Source organism: Danio rerio, chromosome 5, assembly GCF_052040795.2.
Source record: "Danio rerio strain M-AB ecotype USA chromosome 5, GRCz13ab, whole genome shotgun sequence".
In the NCBI taxonomy this organism is placed as follows: Eukaryota; Metazoa; Chordata; class Actinopteri; order Cypriniformes; family Danionidae; genus Danio; species Danio rerio.
Genome location: NC_141025.1, coordinates 20849288 through 20866126, shown reverse-complemented (window position 1 = coordinate 20866126; position 16839 = coordinate 20849288). Strand labels below are relative to the sequence as shown.

Sequence of the window (16839 nt, the reverse complement as noted above, 5' to 3'; positions counted from 1 at the left end):
CCACATTTAATAACAAGGTTTACTTCAATCTCACCTCATAACATCAGTCAAATGTCTTAAATAATTCGTTCTTTGAGATGATTCCATAGTCATGTTTGCATGTTTTATTAGTAGGGCTGTGCGATTAATCGAAATCGAATCGCAACCGCAATTTGAAACGTTGCGATTAGTTAATTACAAGAGGCTGCAATATAAAATATATATTTACATATAAAAATAACAAAAAACATCTGCTGTAAAGTGCTTCAAAATCAGTCTGCTACGGTTCAGAAAATTAAACATGATAGACTTTCTGCAATTGGTGTTGTGAGGCATTGCAGACATGGTATCGGTTGTCATGAACTATGCCATTACACGAGAAGAAACAATTGAATATTGTGTCACAAAATCAATTTACGACACTCTACGTCAAGAAAATCATGATGAAATCTTGTGGTCGTGCCAGGGCTTTATAACTAGCCAATTGAATGAGTACACATTCGTTTTGCCCAATCAGAATTGCGCTACTGAACTATGCCCACAATAAAATAAAAAAAAGTCTTATCGCAAATTCTGTCAAAAATATCGCAATTAGATATTTTCCCTAAATCACACAGCCCTAATTATTAGTTACATTAAAGCAATACAAGCATTTAAACCTCCTTTTTGATTTACTTTTTTGGTTTAGTGGTGTATTTGCTGTTTCAACACCAGCTCATTTGGGAAAATGTGCAAAGTCGTGATGGCTTTTCCCTAAAGTTTGATTGGCTTCTCTTATGGACATGCAGGAGAAGGACGGTTTAGAGTCACACTGCTGTAGACAACCCTCTTGAATAATCTATAATAAGGTAGTGAAACTAAAAAGCTTCGCAGTGTTTCCCAGTCACCTGCTCATACCCTGGAAGTAAAGCTCAGCTGCTCGGCATTTGTTGTGGTTTGAGGCATGTGTATGTCAGAGGAAGTCAGAGCGTTTACAGCCGTACATGAAAGGATGATATTTGACACCTGCTATGACCTTATAAGGAAAAACTAAGAGCCACAGATTGTTGTCATCATGTATTGCATCACATTTAAATGCTAAATATTAGACAATAGAGGAGCACCTGCGCTACTAGCAATGGTTTTCAAATTGATTTAACATCAAGTTAATCTTAATGCACAATACTGAACGATGTCAATTTGTGCACATTAGGGATGCTCAAAATAACCGTTAATCGAAAGGGTTTGTTTGTAACCGATTATTGGTATCAGTTAAATGATTTTAAAAAATCATTTTATATATTTGTAAAAGTTTGACTGCATAAGGGGCCGATCACAGCGAATGAGCTTTTTGTGTTGAGAGACGCATCTTTTGGATGGTTAACTAACAGCTGCATTTTACGATCTGCTTATGTTTTTGCTGTGCGCTCGCAGTTGAAATAAAAGTCTACCCTGAGCGGAACAAGCACATTACGTCAGTCACGTTTTTTTATTCTTGAATCAAATAAAAGCAGAGGCGGGGGTGACAGCAGTGTTTGTGTTGTCAAGACGACTGCAGAGAACTATAGTGGTCACTGTTTCAAGTTATACAGAGCTGTATTACTTTACCAATCTTGACTATCACAATATTATTAAATATTCTTCTTTTTTTTTTGTCAACAAAAAGGCAGTGAGGTGGGATGTAAAAGCACGTTTTGGAACGTAAAAGGGCGTTCGGTGTGATCAGCCCTTAAATGTGCAACACATATTTATTAACTCGCGGGACAGTAACACGTGCAAACACACATGCCTACGGATGTATTTTGCCAAAGAAGCAAAATGTTTGACACAGACAAGTTGATGTTCTGTTGTTAATTTGTTCTCATATTAACATAAATCAGTATTTTAAAATGCAATATTTAATGTGTTAGACACAAAATGGACACGTTAATTTTTTTTTTTTATCAAATATTAATTTATTTATCTGACCAGTTAACCATTAAAATTCGGTTAACGAGCGGCGGTTGACTGTTAGCTAAATTAACCGAAATGAGCATCCCTAGTACAAATTAAATTTATTAAAATTAGTTTAATATAACACATTTCAGAACACATTCACTGTTAAAGTTACAGTGCAATCAGGATACATTTTTTGTATCAGTATGCTAGTCGTAAGGATATCGATAAGCTAGTTTACTCTAAAACGGTGACACAGTTCACATTTAGAAGATATAAACATTGAAAGCTTGCAGTTTGTCACTTCGGCTTAAATGTTTTTTTGGACGTCACCTCATACTTCAGTTTCTCATTAAACCTTCTGACCAATCAAATGCTCTCTAGTATCTGACACGTCCCCTTTAAGACGCTTCTCATTTGCCTTTCATATGATGCGCTTGATCTCAACCACTCTCAATGGCAGAGCTGAGACAAAAACAAAAAGGTACTGGATGTTTTTTTTTTAAAGGGAGGAGCTACTCTGTCCTGCCTGCTCTGTCTTTGTTCCAGTAGAAATTATGTCACACATCGAACAAAAACATCTCAAAGCACTTCATGTCAACTTCAATTTGTACACGAAGGATTGACAGGTGTGGTTTGATTAACAAACTCTTTTGTGATTGCTGTTAGTGTGGTTCAAAAGAGTAAGTGTGAATGCTGCCATCTAAACATTGGTGTTCACCAAACAAGCCAACCGAAACTGCTAAAGAGGTCTTGTTCCTCCTCCAAACACACTCTGGTGTGGCACAACTGAAATATGAATGCAACATGGATGAAAGACATCTAAATTTAAAAACGGCACAATATGACAATATTACAGCCATTGAAAGCATTTTATACATCATTGTAGCATTTTTGCCCGTTACAGTTCTGTACAAGTGTTGGCAATGTGTCTCATTGTAGCAGATCTTTGTTTGTTTGTGACAGAGGAAGTTCTGATGCTGTTTTGACTCCCAATGTATAAGCTCTACATGAAGTCTGAACTGATAAATACAATTTTTATGTCCTGTATTATAAATGTCTGTCTTTAAAATGGCAGTGTGAGCACTTGATACTAATCAAAACCCACTTTATATTAATCCAGACCAAAAAAACAAAGAATTTCAGTTCATTTTCAGTACATATTTCATTCATTAGCCTTTAAAAAGTATTGCGTTTCTCTATCTATTCTCATGTATCAGCCAAAATACTCCATTAGTGTTATTGTGTATTGATTAGTGATCAACATTTTGCTGAGACATGCTGTTGTGTTGTTAAATTACTGACTATTGATCTTTTTTCTTTTCCTTTTTTGTGTCCTTTCTAGATCCTCGCTGGGCGTCTGTGAACAGAGGAGTGTTGATATGTGATGAGTGCTGTAGTGTTCACCGCAGTCTGGGTCGCCACAATTCACAAGTGCGCCATCTGTCAAACACATCCTGGCCGCCCACCCAACTACAGGTGAGACACCCTAAGGTTACTTTTATTAGATTTGCACAATATTAAAAAAGGACAGTGTGATATTCACTTTTTTTGCTTTATACTTCTATGTGAAAAAATAGAGTAATGTTCAGGTAACATGGAAGAATTAGGCATTCTAAATAAGTGGTATGGCGATGTTGGGTAAATTGGCAAACAAATTGACATTTTTGAGTTGAAGTTAAAATAATTTAAAGTGAATTGTAGATTATACATGATGATTATGATTATTATAATTATTATTGTTGTTATTATTATCATTATTATTATTATTGTTTAATTTTATTACTATTAAAATATTAATTACCTCTTGTTAAAAATGCTGTTGTGCTATTACATCATTCATTTTTATGACATTTTTGAGGCAAAAATCTGGATCTTAAAGGGGTGTTCCACAAGTGCTCTGAGATTAAAAATGTTTTAGGTTACGTGCAGTCATCATTCACATGCAACTCGCGCAGCGAAGGCGTGTGGTTAGAGGCGCTGTAATGTTAAAGCAGAGAGAGCTAAAATGGCGTCCAAATGCTGCTAGTTGCGGCACATTTATTAACAAAACACTGATGATCCATTTCTCCAAACAACTCTTCTTCTTTCACTTGTTTTAATTACAGTTAGCAACAGAACACTGTAACAGGTGAAAGGAGTCCTCAAAGCTATATTATGCATATTAATGAAGTTGCACCTCATTGATTCAATTATTGTCCTTCACAGTAATCCAAAGAAACTCTTATAAAGAGTGAGTGTAATCTATCATCCTCACCTGCTCCATCCAATTTAAATGATCGCCATGCTGCACTGGAAGTTGACATGCGGAAAACGTGGAAGAGATCGTGCATAGAGTCCGCTTACGCAAGGATCTCATCGCTGTGACAGCTTCCGAAGAAGGAATTTGCTCGAAATAATGCAAAAACAACCATTTTTTACTTGTCTTTTTTTATATATGTGTCCTAATAGTGTTTTTATAAGTGTGGGTTTGGGCGTTTCGTGATCCTTTAACAAAATATATGTGTGTGTATGTATGTATATATATATATATATATATATATATATATATATATATATATATATATATATATATATATATATATTTTACTGTCTATTTGTCAACTACCTATATTACAAGAACTAACAATTCGTTTACAAATCTGCTTCTCAATCAGTAACATAAATCTATTTTAGTAACCATCAAGGGAATTACAGTTTTGGAAATGGATGAAGATAAAAGCCTCTCTTTAACGGTAAAGCAATAATTCCAACCTGAACAGAATTCACATTCATCGTTTTAATCTTTATAGTTGGCCATTTCTATTTATAAAGTCAGTTCTTTTGATTTAATAAACTTATTATTAGCCAAAAAACACCCATGCAAAGAGATTCTAGATTCTATTTTAATTTGAAAATGGAAAAAAAGACAAATTTATGTGCTTTTTAAAGAGGTATTTTTCTTAATCCATCAATGGGGCCTTTTGAATGGTTATAAGACTGTGATTTATTGGAGTGTGACCTCACTGGAGGGCTTTCCAACAGAGAGTGTGAGTCACTAAGCATATTTAAAGGAGCATGTTGTCATGATGAATTTCTGTCTTGTGATGTATGCCCTCAATTTCTTTCTCATTCACAGATGGTTCAGACATTATACAACAATGGCGCTAATGCAATATGGGAGCACACTCTGCTGGACCCGTCATCCATCATGAGCAGCAAACGCAAGCCTAATCATCAGGATAAACTCCAGTGAGTATTACAACGTGACCGAATGATGCATGTCTGTTATATACTACTGTTTAAAAGTTTGCAGTCTGTAACCTACATATTTTTGAAAGAAATTACTTTATTTTTATAACATAATTTTTTTAAATTACACTAAAAATAAGTTTTCTGTTTATTCAAACTACTTCTGTAAAATGAGATGAAACAACACAATTCTTGAGGGTTTTTTGGGATAACTTAAATGTTGTATGTTTAATCCACTTTACTTTGTCAAATCTAATCAGCTAACTTAATTCCTTCATGTTGTTCCAACACCAATCAATTGTGTGGAACCCAGCATTTTTTACAGTGTAGGGGCTGGGTGATAAAATGGTAAAAATATTATTGTGATATGCTTTATAATTATTGTAAATGTTGTAATTTAGCTATAAATTAAATGTGCCGTTGTATTTATACTTGATGTATTCAGGCTAGTGTAATTTGTGTGGGTTCATCAATGATTGCTATGATCAAAATATATGAAGATATGTGTATGATATAGGTATGTAGTCTTAAAAGCTCCTTGATATAACCAATCAACCATCTAATATAAATGCCACAACATTATTACGGATGCAGGAGCGCTGTTATTTACATTAGAGTACAAATGAAAATCACTGCACATAAATTTGTGCATCATCTGCTGTTTACTCACCACTGTCATTTTTGTTGCATCTTTATTTTGTTATTGAGCGGAAAATATGCAGGACATCTATCTAACTGTGTCAGGGTTCTGCCACTTTGGTCTTGTAAATTCTTGTTTTGGTGGCAGAGCTCTGACACTACTCCATGTCTGGTCCTGTTTCTGTCTCTGTGTGCGCGCGCGCGCCGTCGTGGGTGTACGCAGAGTGTGCGCGCTGCCACTTGATGTGGCCGCGCACGCTCTGCGTCCCTCGGACGCGCGCGCGCTCTTGTACTAGTGTTTGTGTTTGTTCTGTCAGCAGCGCGCTGCTTTATTCTCAGCGCCTCAGTCTAGTCGGTTTCAGTTTTGGTTGGCGCTGAGATGAAGCATGTGCGTTGCTTATGTGTGAGCGCACGGTAAGGTATTTATCTATCGTGTGCTCGTGTCTTGCGTCTCTTGTCAAAGCACGTGGCTTGGTGTTTACATTGTGGTCACGTGCTTTTGTCGTGTGCTTCAGTGTTGTGTTTGTTGTCATGAACATGCAGTTAATGAGTTCTCTCATTGGCTGCATGTTCTTGTTGTGTTATGTGAGCGCATGGCTTGTATTGTCTCTCTGTGTCATGCGCTCTCCCGTCTATTGTCTTGTCCCACCCTCCTTGTTAACCCATTATTAGTTAATTGTGTTCACCTGTTTGTGTGTTAATTTTCTACAGTTTATATACCCCTCACTTTTGCTGTCCTGTGCCAGTTCGTCATCACATGTTGTTGTTTAAACCCTTGTCTTGTCATGATTCCAGTTATCATCGTTGCCAGCCTGCCCAGTCCTGTTTGTATGTATTTGTTTTGTTAATGTTTTCCCCCTCGGGGTAGTTTTATTTTGCATTTTATTTTATTTTTATTATTTAATAAATTCCCATTTATTCTGCACTTGAGTCCTCGCTCCTTTTTCCCCATTTCCCCTCACCAACCCTGACAGTACGAACTGGCCAATAAGAGGACTCAGCGGAAATGGGACTATTTCTGCGCCCAGCTTGCTCCCAGCACGAAGGACCCATGGACCAACCCCCAGCCAGAGGACTGTCTCACAGGCAGAACCATCGCCCCATTGGCATCTACGCCGAAGATCTTCTCGAGGCAGTCCGGGGGCTTGGGTTCAGTGAGACCACCCTCATCCACATCTTTCTGGCTGGATTGGATGAGCCATTCGATTGGGAGGAGCTGGGTAATATCGGGACATGGACATATTGGGAGGTGGTGGACTATTCCTGTCTGAGGATGGAGAGGGAGATCCTGGAGGGGAAATGGACCCCTCTCACCACCACCACCAGCACCATCTCCTGGTCCATGTCCAGCCCCCAAGGGTTAACCCGCACCCAAAAGCGGAGGCGGAAGAGAAAGGCCTCTTCTGCGAGGGTTGCTCCAGCCCCTGAGCGCCCTCCAGTGTCGGCTCCAGCCCCTGAGCGCCCTCCAGTGTCGGCTCCAGCCCCTGAGCGCCCTCCAGTGTCGGCTCCAGCCCCTGAGCGCCCTCCAGTGTCGGCTCCAGCCCCTGAGCGCCCTCCAGTGTCGGCTCCAGCCCCTGAGCGCCCTCCAGTGTCGGCTCCAGCCCCTGAGCGCCCTCCAGTGTCGGCTCCAGCCCCTGAGCGCCCTCCAGTGTCGGCTCCAGCCCCTGAGCGCCCTCCAGTGTCTGCTCCAGCCCCTGAGCGCCCTCCAGTGTCGGCTCCAGCCCCTGAGCGCCCTCCAGTGTCGGCTCCAGCCCCTGAGCGCCCTCCAGTGTCGGCTCCAGCCCCTGAGCGCCCTCCAGTGTCGGCTCCAGCCCCTGAGCGCCCTCCAGTGTGGGCTCCAGCCCCTGAGCGCCCTCCAGTGTGGGCTCCAGCCCCTGAGCGCCCTCCAGTGTCGGCTCCAGCCCCTGAGCGCCGCTTAGTGCCGGTCCCAGCCCGGCTCCTTGCCCTGCCGGCACCTACCAGACGATTAGCCCTGCCGGCTCCAGCCCGGCTCCTTGCCCTGCCGGCCCCAACCAGACGTCTTGCCCTGCCGGCCCCAGCCCGGCTCCTTGCCCTGCCGGCACCACCCAGACGTCTTTCCCTGCCGGCACCACCCAGACCTCTAGCCCTGCCGGTCCCAGCCCGGCTCCTTTCCCTGCCGGCACCACCCAGACGTCTTGCCCAGCCGGCCCCAGCCCGGCTCCTTGCCCTGCCGCCACCGCCCAGACGTCTTGCCCTGCCGGCACCACCCAGACGTCTTGCCCTGCCGGCACCACCCAGACGTCTTGCCCTGCCGGCACCACCCAGACGTCTTGCCCTGCCGGCACCACCCAGACGTCTAGCCCTGCCGGCCCCAGCCCGGCTCATTTCCCTGCCGGCACCTACCAGACGTTTAGCCCTGCCGGCCCCAGCCCGGCTCCTTGCCCTGCAGGCCCCAACCAGACGTCTTGCCCTGCCGGCCCCAGCCCGGCTCCTTGCCCTGCCGGCACCACCCAGACGTCTTTCCCAGCCAACCCCAGCCCGGCTCCCTGCCCTGCCGGCACCTACCAGACGTCTAGCCCTGCCGGTCCCAGCCCGGCTCCTTGCCCTGCTGGCCCCCCACAGACCTCTGGTCTTGTTTCCCCTCATAGACCCTCCCTGGGTCGTCCCTCCTGCTCCTCCCTGGTGTTCCTTTCCTCCACCCTGGACGGACCCTCCGGCTCCACCCTGGTTCCCTGCTAGGGCTCCCGACCCGCTGGACCCACCCTGGACAGTTCCTCCGGTCCCACCCTGGACTGATCCTCCCTTGTCTTGCCCTCCCATCCCTCCCTTGTTTGTCGTTTTGGGTCTGGCTTGGCTTCCCTCCCTCCCCCCCTTCATGTCGTCTTGCCTGTTCACCTCCCTGTCTTGTGTCTGTTGATGTTGCCTGTTTTGTTGTCTTGTAGTGTTTCTTGTCTGTCTTGTACCTTGTTGGATGTTCCCTTTAGGGACGCCAGGTGGCGTCCCTTTTGGGGGGGGCTAGTGTCAGAGTTCTGCCACTTTGGTCTTGTAAATTCTTGTTTTGGTGGCAGAGCTCTGACACTACTCCATGTCTGGTCCTGTTTCTGTCTCTGTGTGCGCGCGCGCGCCGTCGTGGGTGTACGCAGAGTGTGCGCGCTGCCACTTGATGTGGCCGCGCACGCTCTGCGTCCCTCGGACGCGCGCGCTCTTGTACTAGTGTTTGTGTTTGTTCTGTCAGCAGCGCGCTGCTTTATTCTCAGCGCCTCAGTCTAGTCGGTTTCAGTTTTGGTTGGCGCTGAGATGAAGCATGTGCGTTGCTTATGTGTGAGCGCACGGTAAGGTGTTTATCTATCGTGTGCTCGTGTCTTGCGTCTCTTGTCAAAGCACGTGGCTTGGTGTTTACATTGTGGTCACGTGCTTTTGTCGTGTGCTTCAGTGTTGTGTTTGTTGTCATGAACATGCAGTTAATGAGTTCTCTCATTGGCTGCATGTTCTTGTTGTGTTATGTGAGCGCATGGCTTGTATTGTCTCTCTGTGTCATGCGCTCTCCCGTCTATTGTCTTGTCCCACCCTCCTTGTTAACCCATTATTAGTTAATTGTGTTCACCTGTTTGTGTGTTAATTTTCTACAGTTTATATACCCCTCACTTTTGCTGTCCTGTGCCAGTTCGTCATCACATGTTGTTGTTTAAACCCTTGTCTTGTCATGATTCCAGTTATCATCGTTGCCAGCCTGCCCAGTCCTGTTTGTATGTATTTGTTTTGTTAATGTTTTCCCCCTCGGGGTAGTTTTATTTTGCATTTTATTTTATTTTTATTATTTAATAAATTCCCATTTATTCTGCACTTGAGTCCTCGCTCCTTTTTCCCCATTTCCCCTCACCGACCCTGACAAACTGCCACCACTCACTAGTATTTCCAGGATATTTCCTTATTGTTATGGTTAGGGTAGTCTATGTTTCATGCTCAGTTAAACAGCTGGCAGTCACTTAAGTCAGTTACAGTCACCAGACTGTACCTGTTAACTAAAGGCTGGGACGTATCAAGCTGACTAGCATTGACGAAACCATTTATAGACGAATTTGGATTGAGACTTCATCATCTTAAAACAAATTCAAGAATAGTCTCCGCGATAAGGAGGCTAGTTCCATTAAGGAATGGATTTTTTAAAAAGTGGTTGTGCTGTTCAATATATAACTAAATCTTCTACCTTCTCCGGGGATGATTGAAAACATGTCTTAAATTCTCAACACAAAACACCGCCCCACGCATTGACGAAATCCAACTGTGTTTTGTCCTCGTGTCAGCTCAAGCCTGGACCAAAAACCTGCACATGAACACTCCAAACAGATCAAATCTGACTCAAACGAAAGTAGTGTTTTGCGCATGCATGAGAAGTTGTGTCTTTCTGCACCCACGGAGGGCAGTATCTGTTTTCTCATTCCAAATGGCAAATCTGAACTTCCGAAATGTGTGTGCAAAGCATAAACAAAGCAGTGTTTAGTACCATTATCACAGTAATTCTCAAACGTCATGGAGGGATTTGCTTGTGCAAATAAGTCTGATAATTAAATAAAAAAAATATTGCAAATATTTGATAAATGTAGCAAAATTACAGCAAGCCTCTTTGTGTTTGACTTGAATTGTTTTAGTTTGCTGAATAACCAGTCAGACGTTTTTATCTGTCGATGGCAATTCTACATGCTGAATCAAACTTCGACATTAAGCCGACTAGAGGCGTCATGTGGAACACACCAAAACAACTTGCCGGACCATTGCTGACTGATGGACTGACGAAGCTCAATGACCGACCGTTAGCTTAGTGTGTCCCTGCCTGAATATTATAAAAGTTAAGAGCTTTGGCTTCAAACTGACCACTTCAAACACTGATTGTTAAAAAGTAGATGAAAAGCTAATAGAAAAGTTTTTAAAACCTTATCGAGCCATCCAATTTGGGAGAGGAAGCACTTAGCAGCCACACAAACAATAGAAAAATATTTAACATGTTTAGAGAAATCTGAGTTATTTTATCAATTGTTGTTCTTATAGTTTTTATTAAAGTCGTGCACAATGATATTCATGCTAAAAGAATTTTATTACTATGGTATTATTCTAACATATAATTAATAAAATATATAAGCACAACTTCAGCCTGTTTTCCATTTAATTTGATGTCATGGAATTATAGCGCTTTAGTCAATGAAATTCATTGAAAAGACAGGGAATTTGATATTGCTATTGAAGTGGGAACCCCGTATTTCAAATGTCTTTTTACCCCATAAAATTTGGCTTTGCCATAACTAGAGAAAATTCGAATTTAGAAAATAGTCAACTGGAAATCACTTATTTTAAATTGTAATGATATTTCACATTATTGCTGTTCATACTGTATTTTTGATCAAATAAATACAACCTCAGTGAGCAAAACAATAGAAATACATCAACTGTTGACTGGATCTAATAGTCCAATTATGATTTCTTTCACCCCAAAAGCCCCAACAAGGCAGACTTCATCAAAGCAAAGTATCAAATGCTGGCTTACGTCCATCGTTTACCATGTCGAGATGATGACAGTACAGCTGCCGCTGATCTAAGCAAGGTATGAAAATGACTTTCCTGTTTTATCCTTTATGGACTTCTCGATATTGCATCAACATTGTCTTTTAAATAGTTTTGAATGTCTTTTTTTAGGCTTTACCTTCATTTTTATCGTGTGTGCTGGAGGAACTCTTTTTTTTTTTTTTTTAAAGGGACAGTACACCTAATAATGAAAGTTCTGACATTTTACTCATGATTCAGTTGTTCAATTTATACGTTTCTTTACTCTTTTAAACACTAAAGAAGATATTTTGATGAATGTTGGAAGCTGGATACCATATAGTTTTAGTTTTTTTGTTCTTCTGTTGAAGTCAGTGAAGTCATGAGCTGTTTGGTTACCAGCAGTCTCCAGAATGATTTGGAACAACTTGAGTGTGTAAATGGTTAATTTTTGGGTGTACTGTCCCTTAAGAGCCACTTGAGAGTGTTTCTTTTCTTTTTCCTGCTACTGGGCAGATTGAAACATCTGTTTCTGCACTTTGTCCTATTATATATTTATTTTTTTAGCAACTTCACTCCAGTGTTCGAACAGGCAATCTTGAGACTTGTTTGCGGTTACTGTCGCTTGGAGCTCAAGCTAACTACTTTCATCCGGTAAACACCTCAGTTTTCACTTTAGTTTATTACATTCAGTTGCATTCGTAATACATACTTAACCTTTCTGCATTGATTCCAATAGGAGAAAGGGAACACTCCGCTGCACATCGCGGCTAAAGCAGGTCAAGTGTGCCAGGCTGAGCTTCTGTGCGTTTATGGGGCAGATCCTGGAGCTCCAGACTCCAGCGGCAAAACACCCATCAACTATGCAAGGTAATCAATAGCTACTGCATTGATGCTCCCAAGCCACTGGCCATTGAAATCTGCATTTATTGATTACTTCCTATGTTTTGTGTCAATGTGGATTAGATTTGTCAGAGATTTGTCTTGTGGCTTATACTGACACAAATATCTATATTAACACAATGGCTGCTTTGTTTTAGCATTAATGTATTTATTATTACTATTTTAGGTATATGTTAATATTTATTTTTGTTTGACTTTTTTTTTTTAAATGTAAGATTTTGTTGACTTTTTTTTTGTGAACTTAAATTTTTTTTAATTTAATTTTAACTTCAAATTTCAGTTACTTTTCAAAGCAAAAGTGTTTTTAATACTTTACATTAAAATCTAAAAGTAAACATACTAATAAGCAAACATTTTAGATGAAAATTTTAACTTGTTCATATGTTTGTTACTTGTTATTTAAGGGATAGTTCACCCAAAAATGAAAATTGTAATTTATTTATCCTTTATTATCTTTTGTTTGTTTGTTTGTTTATTGTATGCCCACATTCACAAAATATTAATATCAAAATTTATAGATGTATTACAGAGTGTAAAGTTTTAAAAATGTAAAATAACAAAACTATTAATAAAAAAACATAAATAAATAGACAAAAATAAAGTACAATCATACCATTTTAGAGCAGTCGTTAATTGGAGATTAAGCAAAAAATGTAAATAAAAAAACAAGGATCCTGTGTTCATTTAAGAGAGCTCTTTTTTTGTATTCCCAAAGGGGAGACCAAATTGACTGTCCTCTATTGGGACCCTCCACCAAATCTATTTTGTACTTTTTTTTTTTTTTTTTTTTTACCTTTTTCTTTTTTTTTTACCTTTCCTTTTTAATTAGTATAATTTCACCTTGTATTTGTTTTCCATTTTTTATGTATCTTTTTGTTGTATATGTTTGAGTTGCTCTGTCAAAAAGTTAAATAAAAAGATTTGTCTACTACTAAACTGTAAATAATATATTTTTAAAAAATACCGGAAGCAGGTATTTATTGAAATTTTTGCTACTATGGAAGTCCATGACTGCGTGTTTCTAAAATTCTTTTTTTTATATATATTAATCTGAAGGAAGAAACTTATAAGTTTGTAACCACTTGAGGGTGTGTAAATTTGTATTTTTGGCAAACAATTCCTTTAATTGATAATACAGATTTTATTTTTGTAACTTGGGGCTATTTTTTAGTCTTAATTTGGCCACAACATTCTCTGTATTTCAGCAGTGGAATGTTTTGGGAATGTGCTTTGAGAATGGTCAAACTCAACAATACTCTGTGGGGTGTATGACTTTTATTATAAATATATTTTTTGATTGCAAAGCCATAACAGTATATATTCATGCATTCTTGTTTGTTGGTGGTTTTACCTGTTGAGAATAGGTAAAATTAGTCATTTTTACTGTTGACCATCAGTTCATCCAAAAAAAAAGGCTTAGTTTTTGTTTCTTTATATGGAGTATAGTGTGTGCGTTTGTGTGTAAAGGCCAGCTCACTCTGTGTGAATTATTATTTATTTATTTTTAAATAATCCTCAACAATTGTAGCATGTCAGACTGCACGAACAAGGCTCCCATGTCACACTGTAAGATCTCAGACAGCCATCATAATGTCAGATTGAATGACAACAAAGACGTGCCAAACATGGAAGAAAACTCCCTGAAATTTAATGTCATCCATCTGTGACACTTTCACTATCCCTTGTTCTGAAATGATTCTTCACAGCAAATGTAAACAATCTGTACCAGCAATTTAGCACACAGTGTGCCTCAGTAATAAAACCAGCAAGGAAAAAAAACAGTTTTGACATTTTCCTGTGGTCATTTGAATTGGTGCATGGATTGCATCATCAGATTGGGTGCTCCTATTGGTTTTTGAATTGACATCGCAACTGCAGGAAAGTCTCTGAAATTTTCTAACACTGCCAGAACTTAATTGGAGGTAAAATCTGATCGCAACAGCCATTAGCTTTAGAGCAGCTGTGCCCAAACTTTCACTTTTAATTAACTTTTTTGTAGCTCTCCATCATTTTTACCCTCTTCCAAGATTGGATAGTGGGCCAAATCAAAGGTTACAACTCTGCTTTAGAGTATGAGTGTGAGAGAGAACTTTGAGAAAATCAAAATAAGCACCTCATCTCTCAGAACATAGTAAACATAGTGTATTCATGCACACACATTATTATTTGCTGTTTTAATCCATAGAACTCCAAATAAAAGCCAGAAACCTTTTTTTCACAGGCCTATCTTAAGGTTTAATGCTGCCAACTCATTATCAACAGTAAAAATTATAAATTGTATCTCTTGTACCAACAAGGACAACCACAAACAATCAAAAATGCAGGATTATATGCTGTCTAAGCTTTGCTATCCAAAACAGTTGTTATAATTGAAGTCAATGGGGCAAAAACACCCACCAGCATAACGAAAGGGTAGTCAATTTGAACAATACAAAGAGTTGAATGTTGATTCCTATTACTGTAGTACAGTTTTCAGACTATAGTGTTGAGGGCAGCATTTGGCACATGACCTTAAAGTTCATAAATAACAATAAAATCTAAGCCATAACATCTTTGTGTTGTTTGTAATCAGGCAGGCTGGCCATCAGGACCTGGCAGACAGACTGGTGGAAATACAGTACGAGCTGACAGACAGGCTGGCCTTTTACCTCTGTGGGCGGAAGCCTGGTGAGTCAGATGTTATCATGATATGAACTGATGTTTCGATATCCAGCTGTATGCATGAAACCTTTTTACAGCACGCTTTTACGTTAATCAGATCATGCCATGGGTTATGGTCTTAAAAGCTCCAGATGTCTCAGTAAAATACCACAGAGATGCTGACGCAAGCTTGATGTGTTTTAATGCATCAGTGTGCATCCTTATCAGTGGATTGTCAATAGTAACTAATTCCAGTGTGTCAATATATTCTGTTTCAGATCACAAGAGTGGACAGCATTTCATTATACCACAGATGGCAGACAGGTATTAATGATATGATATTTTAAGATATTGTTCTATTAATAAGACTGGTGGCATTTTTGTTGTTGTTGTTGCTGTTGTTGTCATTGTCGTAGTAGTCATTAGCTACACATTTTGGCGATGCGCATAAAAAAATCGGTTCATGGAAATGCCAAGATGCAAATAAATTTGAAAATCCGCTTTAAAATTTATGTGCATAATTGAGTAGGATAAACTTCCTGTTCGATAAGAAAAGATGCGCATAAACTATATAACAGTATTAGTGTTATTATATTATTAATGACCTCCAGAATCAAGAGCATCTGTCCTCCGCGTTCTCCTTCAAACGCCACTGCGTGTCAGGAATAACTTTTTTTGGCGCAAGTTGTTTATTAAATAAAGAAAAGACTCACGCAGCTTCTCCTACCACAGCAAATTCCGTTTTTACTGTTGATATTTGGTGCCAGTTAATCAGGAAGTGATGATTTTGTTTTCTTTGACTCATTGGATTTGCACATCTTTTATGCGATAATTCAGTTTTGTGCATATAGTTAATTCACGTTTTTGGATGCAAACCGCTATTGTCACCGAAGTCGTAGTAGAAGTCATTGTTGTCGTAGTAGTAGTAGTTGTCGTCGTCATTGTAGTTGTAGTAGTAGTAGTCGTTGTCATTGTCGTTGTAGTAGTAGTAGTCGTAGTATTCTTTATTGTAGTCGCAGTAGTAGCCGGCATTGTAGTAATAGTAGTAGTCATTGTCAAAGTCGTTGTAGTCATAGTAATTGTAATAGTAGTTGTAGTCGTAGAAGTAGTCATTGTAGTCGTAGTAATATTTATAGTAGTCGTTGTAGTATTAGTAGTTGTAGTCATAGAAGTCATTGTTGTATTTGTAGTAGTCGTCATTGTAGTAGTAGTCATTGTCGTCGTCGTCGTAGTAGTCATTGACGTACTCGAAGTAGTCATTGTTGTAGTTGTCGTAGTAGTCGTCGTTGTAGTAATTATCATAGTAGTCGTCGTCGTTGTTGTCGGAGTAGTCGTTGTAGCTGTAGTCATAGTAGTTGTTGTTGTAATAGAGAAATAAACTTAATTGAATCCCAGAAAACTCTACCAAAGTACTATTTTGAGCATTTATTATTGCAATTTATCTTTTAACTTTTTTTTTTTTTGCTGCCTTTGATGAAAAAGAAATGTGTAAGTATTTTTACGATGAGATTAGCAACTGAAATTGAAGATCAAATTTTCTTTCACACTTTCGTTTGTTATAATAAAATTTAAAAAGTTAAGAAAATGAATATGATTTACAATGATATTCCCTTTTACAGCAGTGTGGAGTTAACAGAGTTTGCAAAAGCTGCAAAAAGAAAACTACAGTCTGTAAGTGCTCTCTGCTTTATTATTGTTCTATTAACATTTTTAAGTAATGTATTAGCATATACTAATTCAGATTATTTTTCATGTATTTTTGATTGGTCTTTCAAATGATACAATATTCCTATTTGCAGAGAAAAATGCAGTGAAACTAGTATCTGTTCTCCCCATGTTCACATGGGTTTCCCCCGGGTGCACCAGTTTCCCCCACAGTCCAAAGGCATGTGGTATAGGTGAACTGAATAAGCTAAATTGGCCGTAGTGTATGAGTGTGAATGTGAGAGTGTATGGGGTTTTTCCAGTACTGGGTTGCAGCTGGAAGGGCATCCGCTGCAAAAACATATGCTAGATAAGTTGGCAGTTCATTCCTCT

At 39.6% G+C, this 16839-nt stretch overlaps 2 protein-coding genes across 8 annotated transcripts in view; both read left to right on the top strand.

Annotated features, from left to right (window-relative positions):
- Positions 1–16839, top strand: part of git2a (G protein-coupled receptor kinase interacting ArfGAP 2a) — a 51987-nt gene that overhangs the window by 8846 nt on the left and 26302 nt on the right. For all 7 annotated transcript variants that reach the window (XR_015490605.1, XR_015490606.1, XM_087252901.1 and 4 more), the window contains 8 exon segments: positions 3239–3372; positions 5012–5124; positions 11215–11320; positions 11827–11913; positions 11999–12129; positions 14735–14829; positions 15081–15126; positions 16422–16473. Coding sequence is in view for 5 of the 7 variants with exons in the window: in XM_087252901.1 (XP_087109027.1) it covers positions 3239–3372; positions 5012–5124; positions 11215–11320; positions 11827–11913; positions 11999–12129; positions 14735–14829; positions 15081–15126; positions 16422–16473 (764 nt within the window). In the remaining 2 variants the exon portion in view is untranslated.
- LOC147843927 (uncharacterized) lies at positions 5836–9563 on the top strand. The gene is made up of 2 exons (XM_087253371.1): positions 5836–7443; positions 7928–9563. The coding sequence occupies exons 1-2, from the start codon at positions 6770–6772 to the stop codon at positions 8082–8084; spliced, it is 831 nt and encodes a 276-aa protein (XP_087109497.1). The 5' UTR covers positions 5836–6769; the 3' UTR covers positions 8085–9563.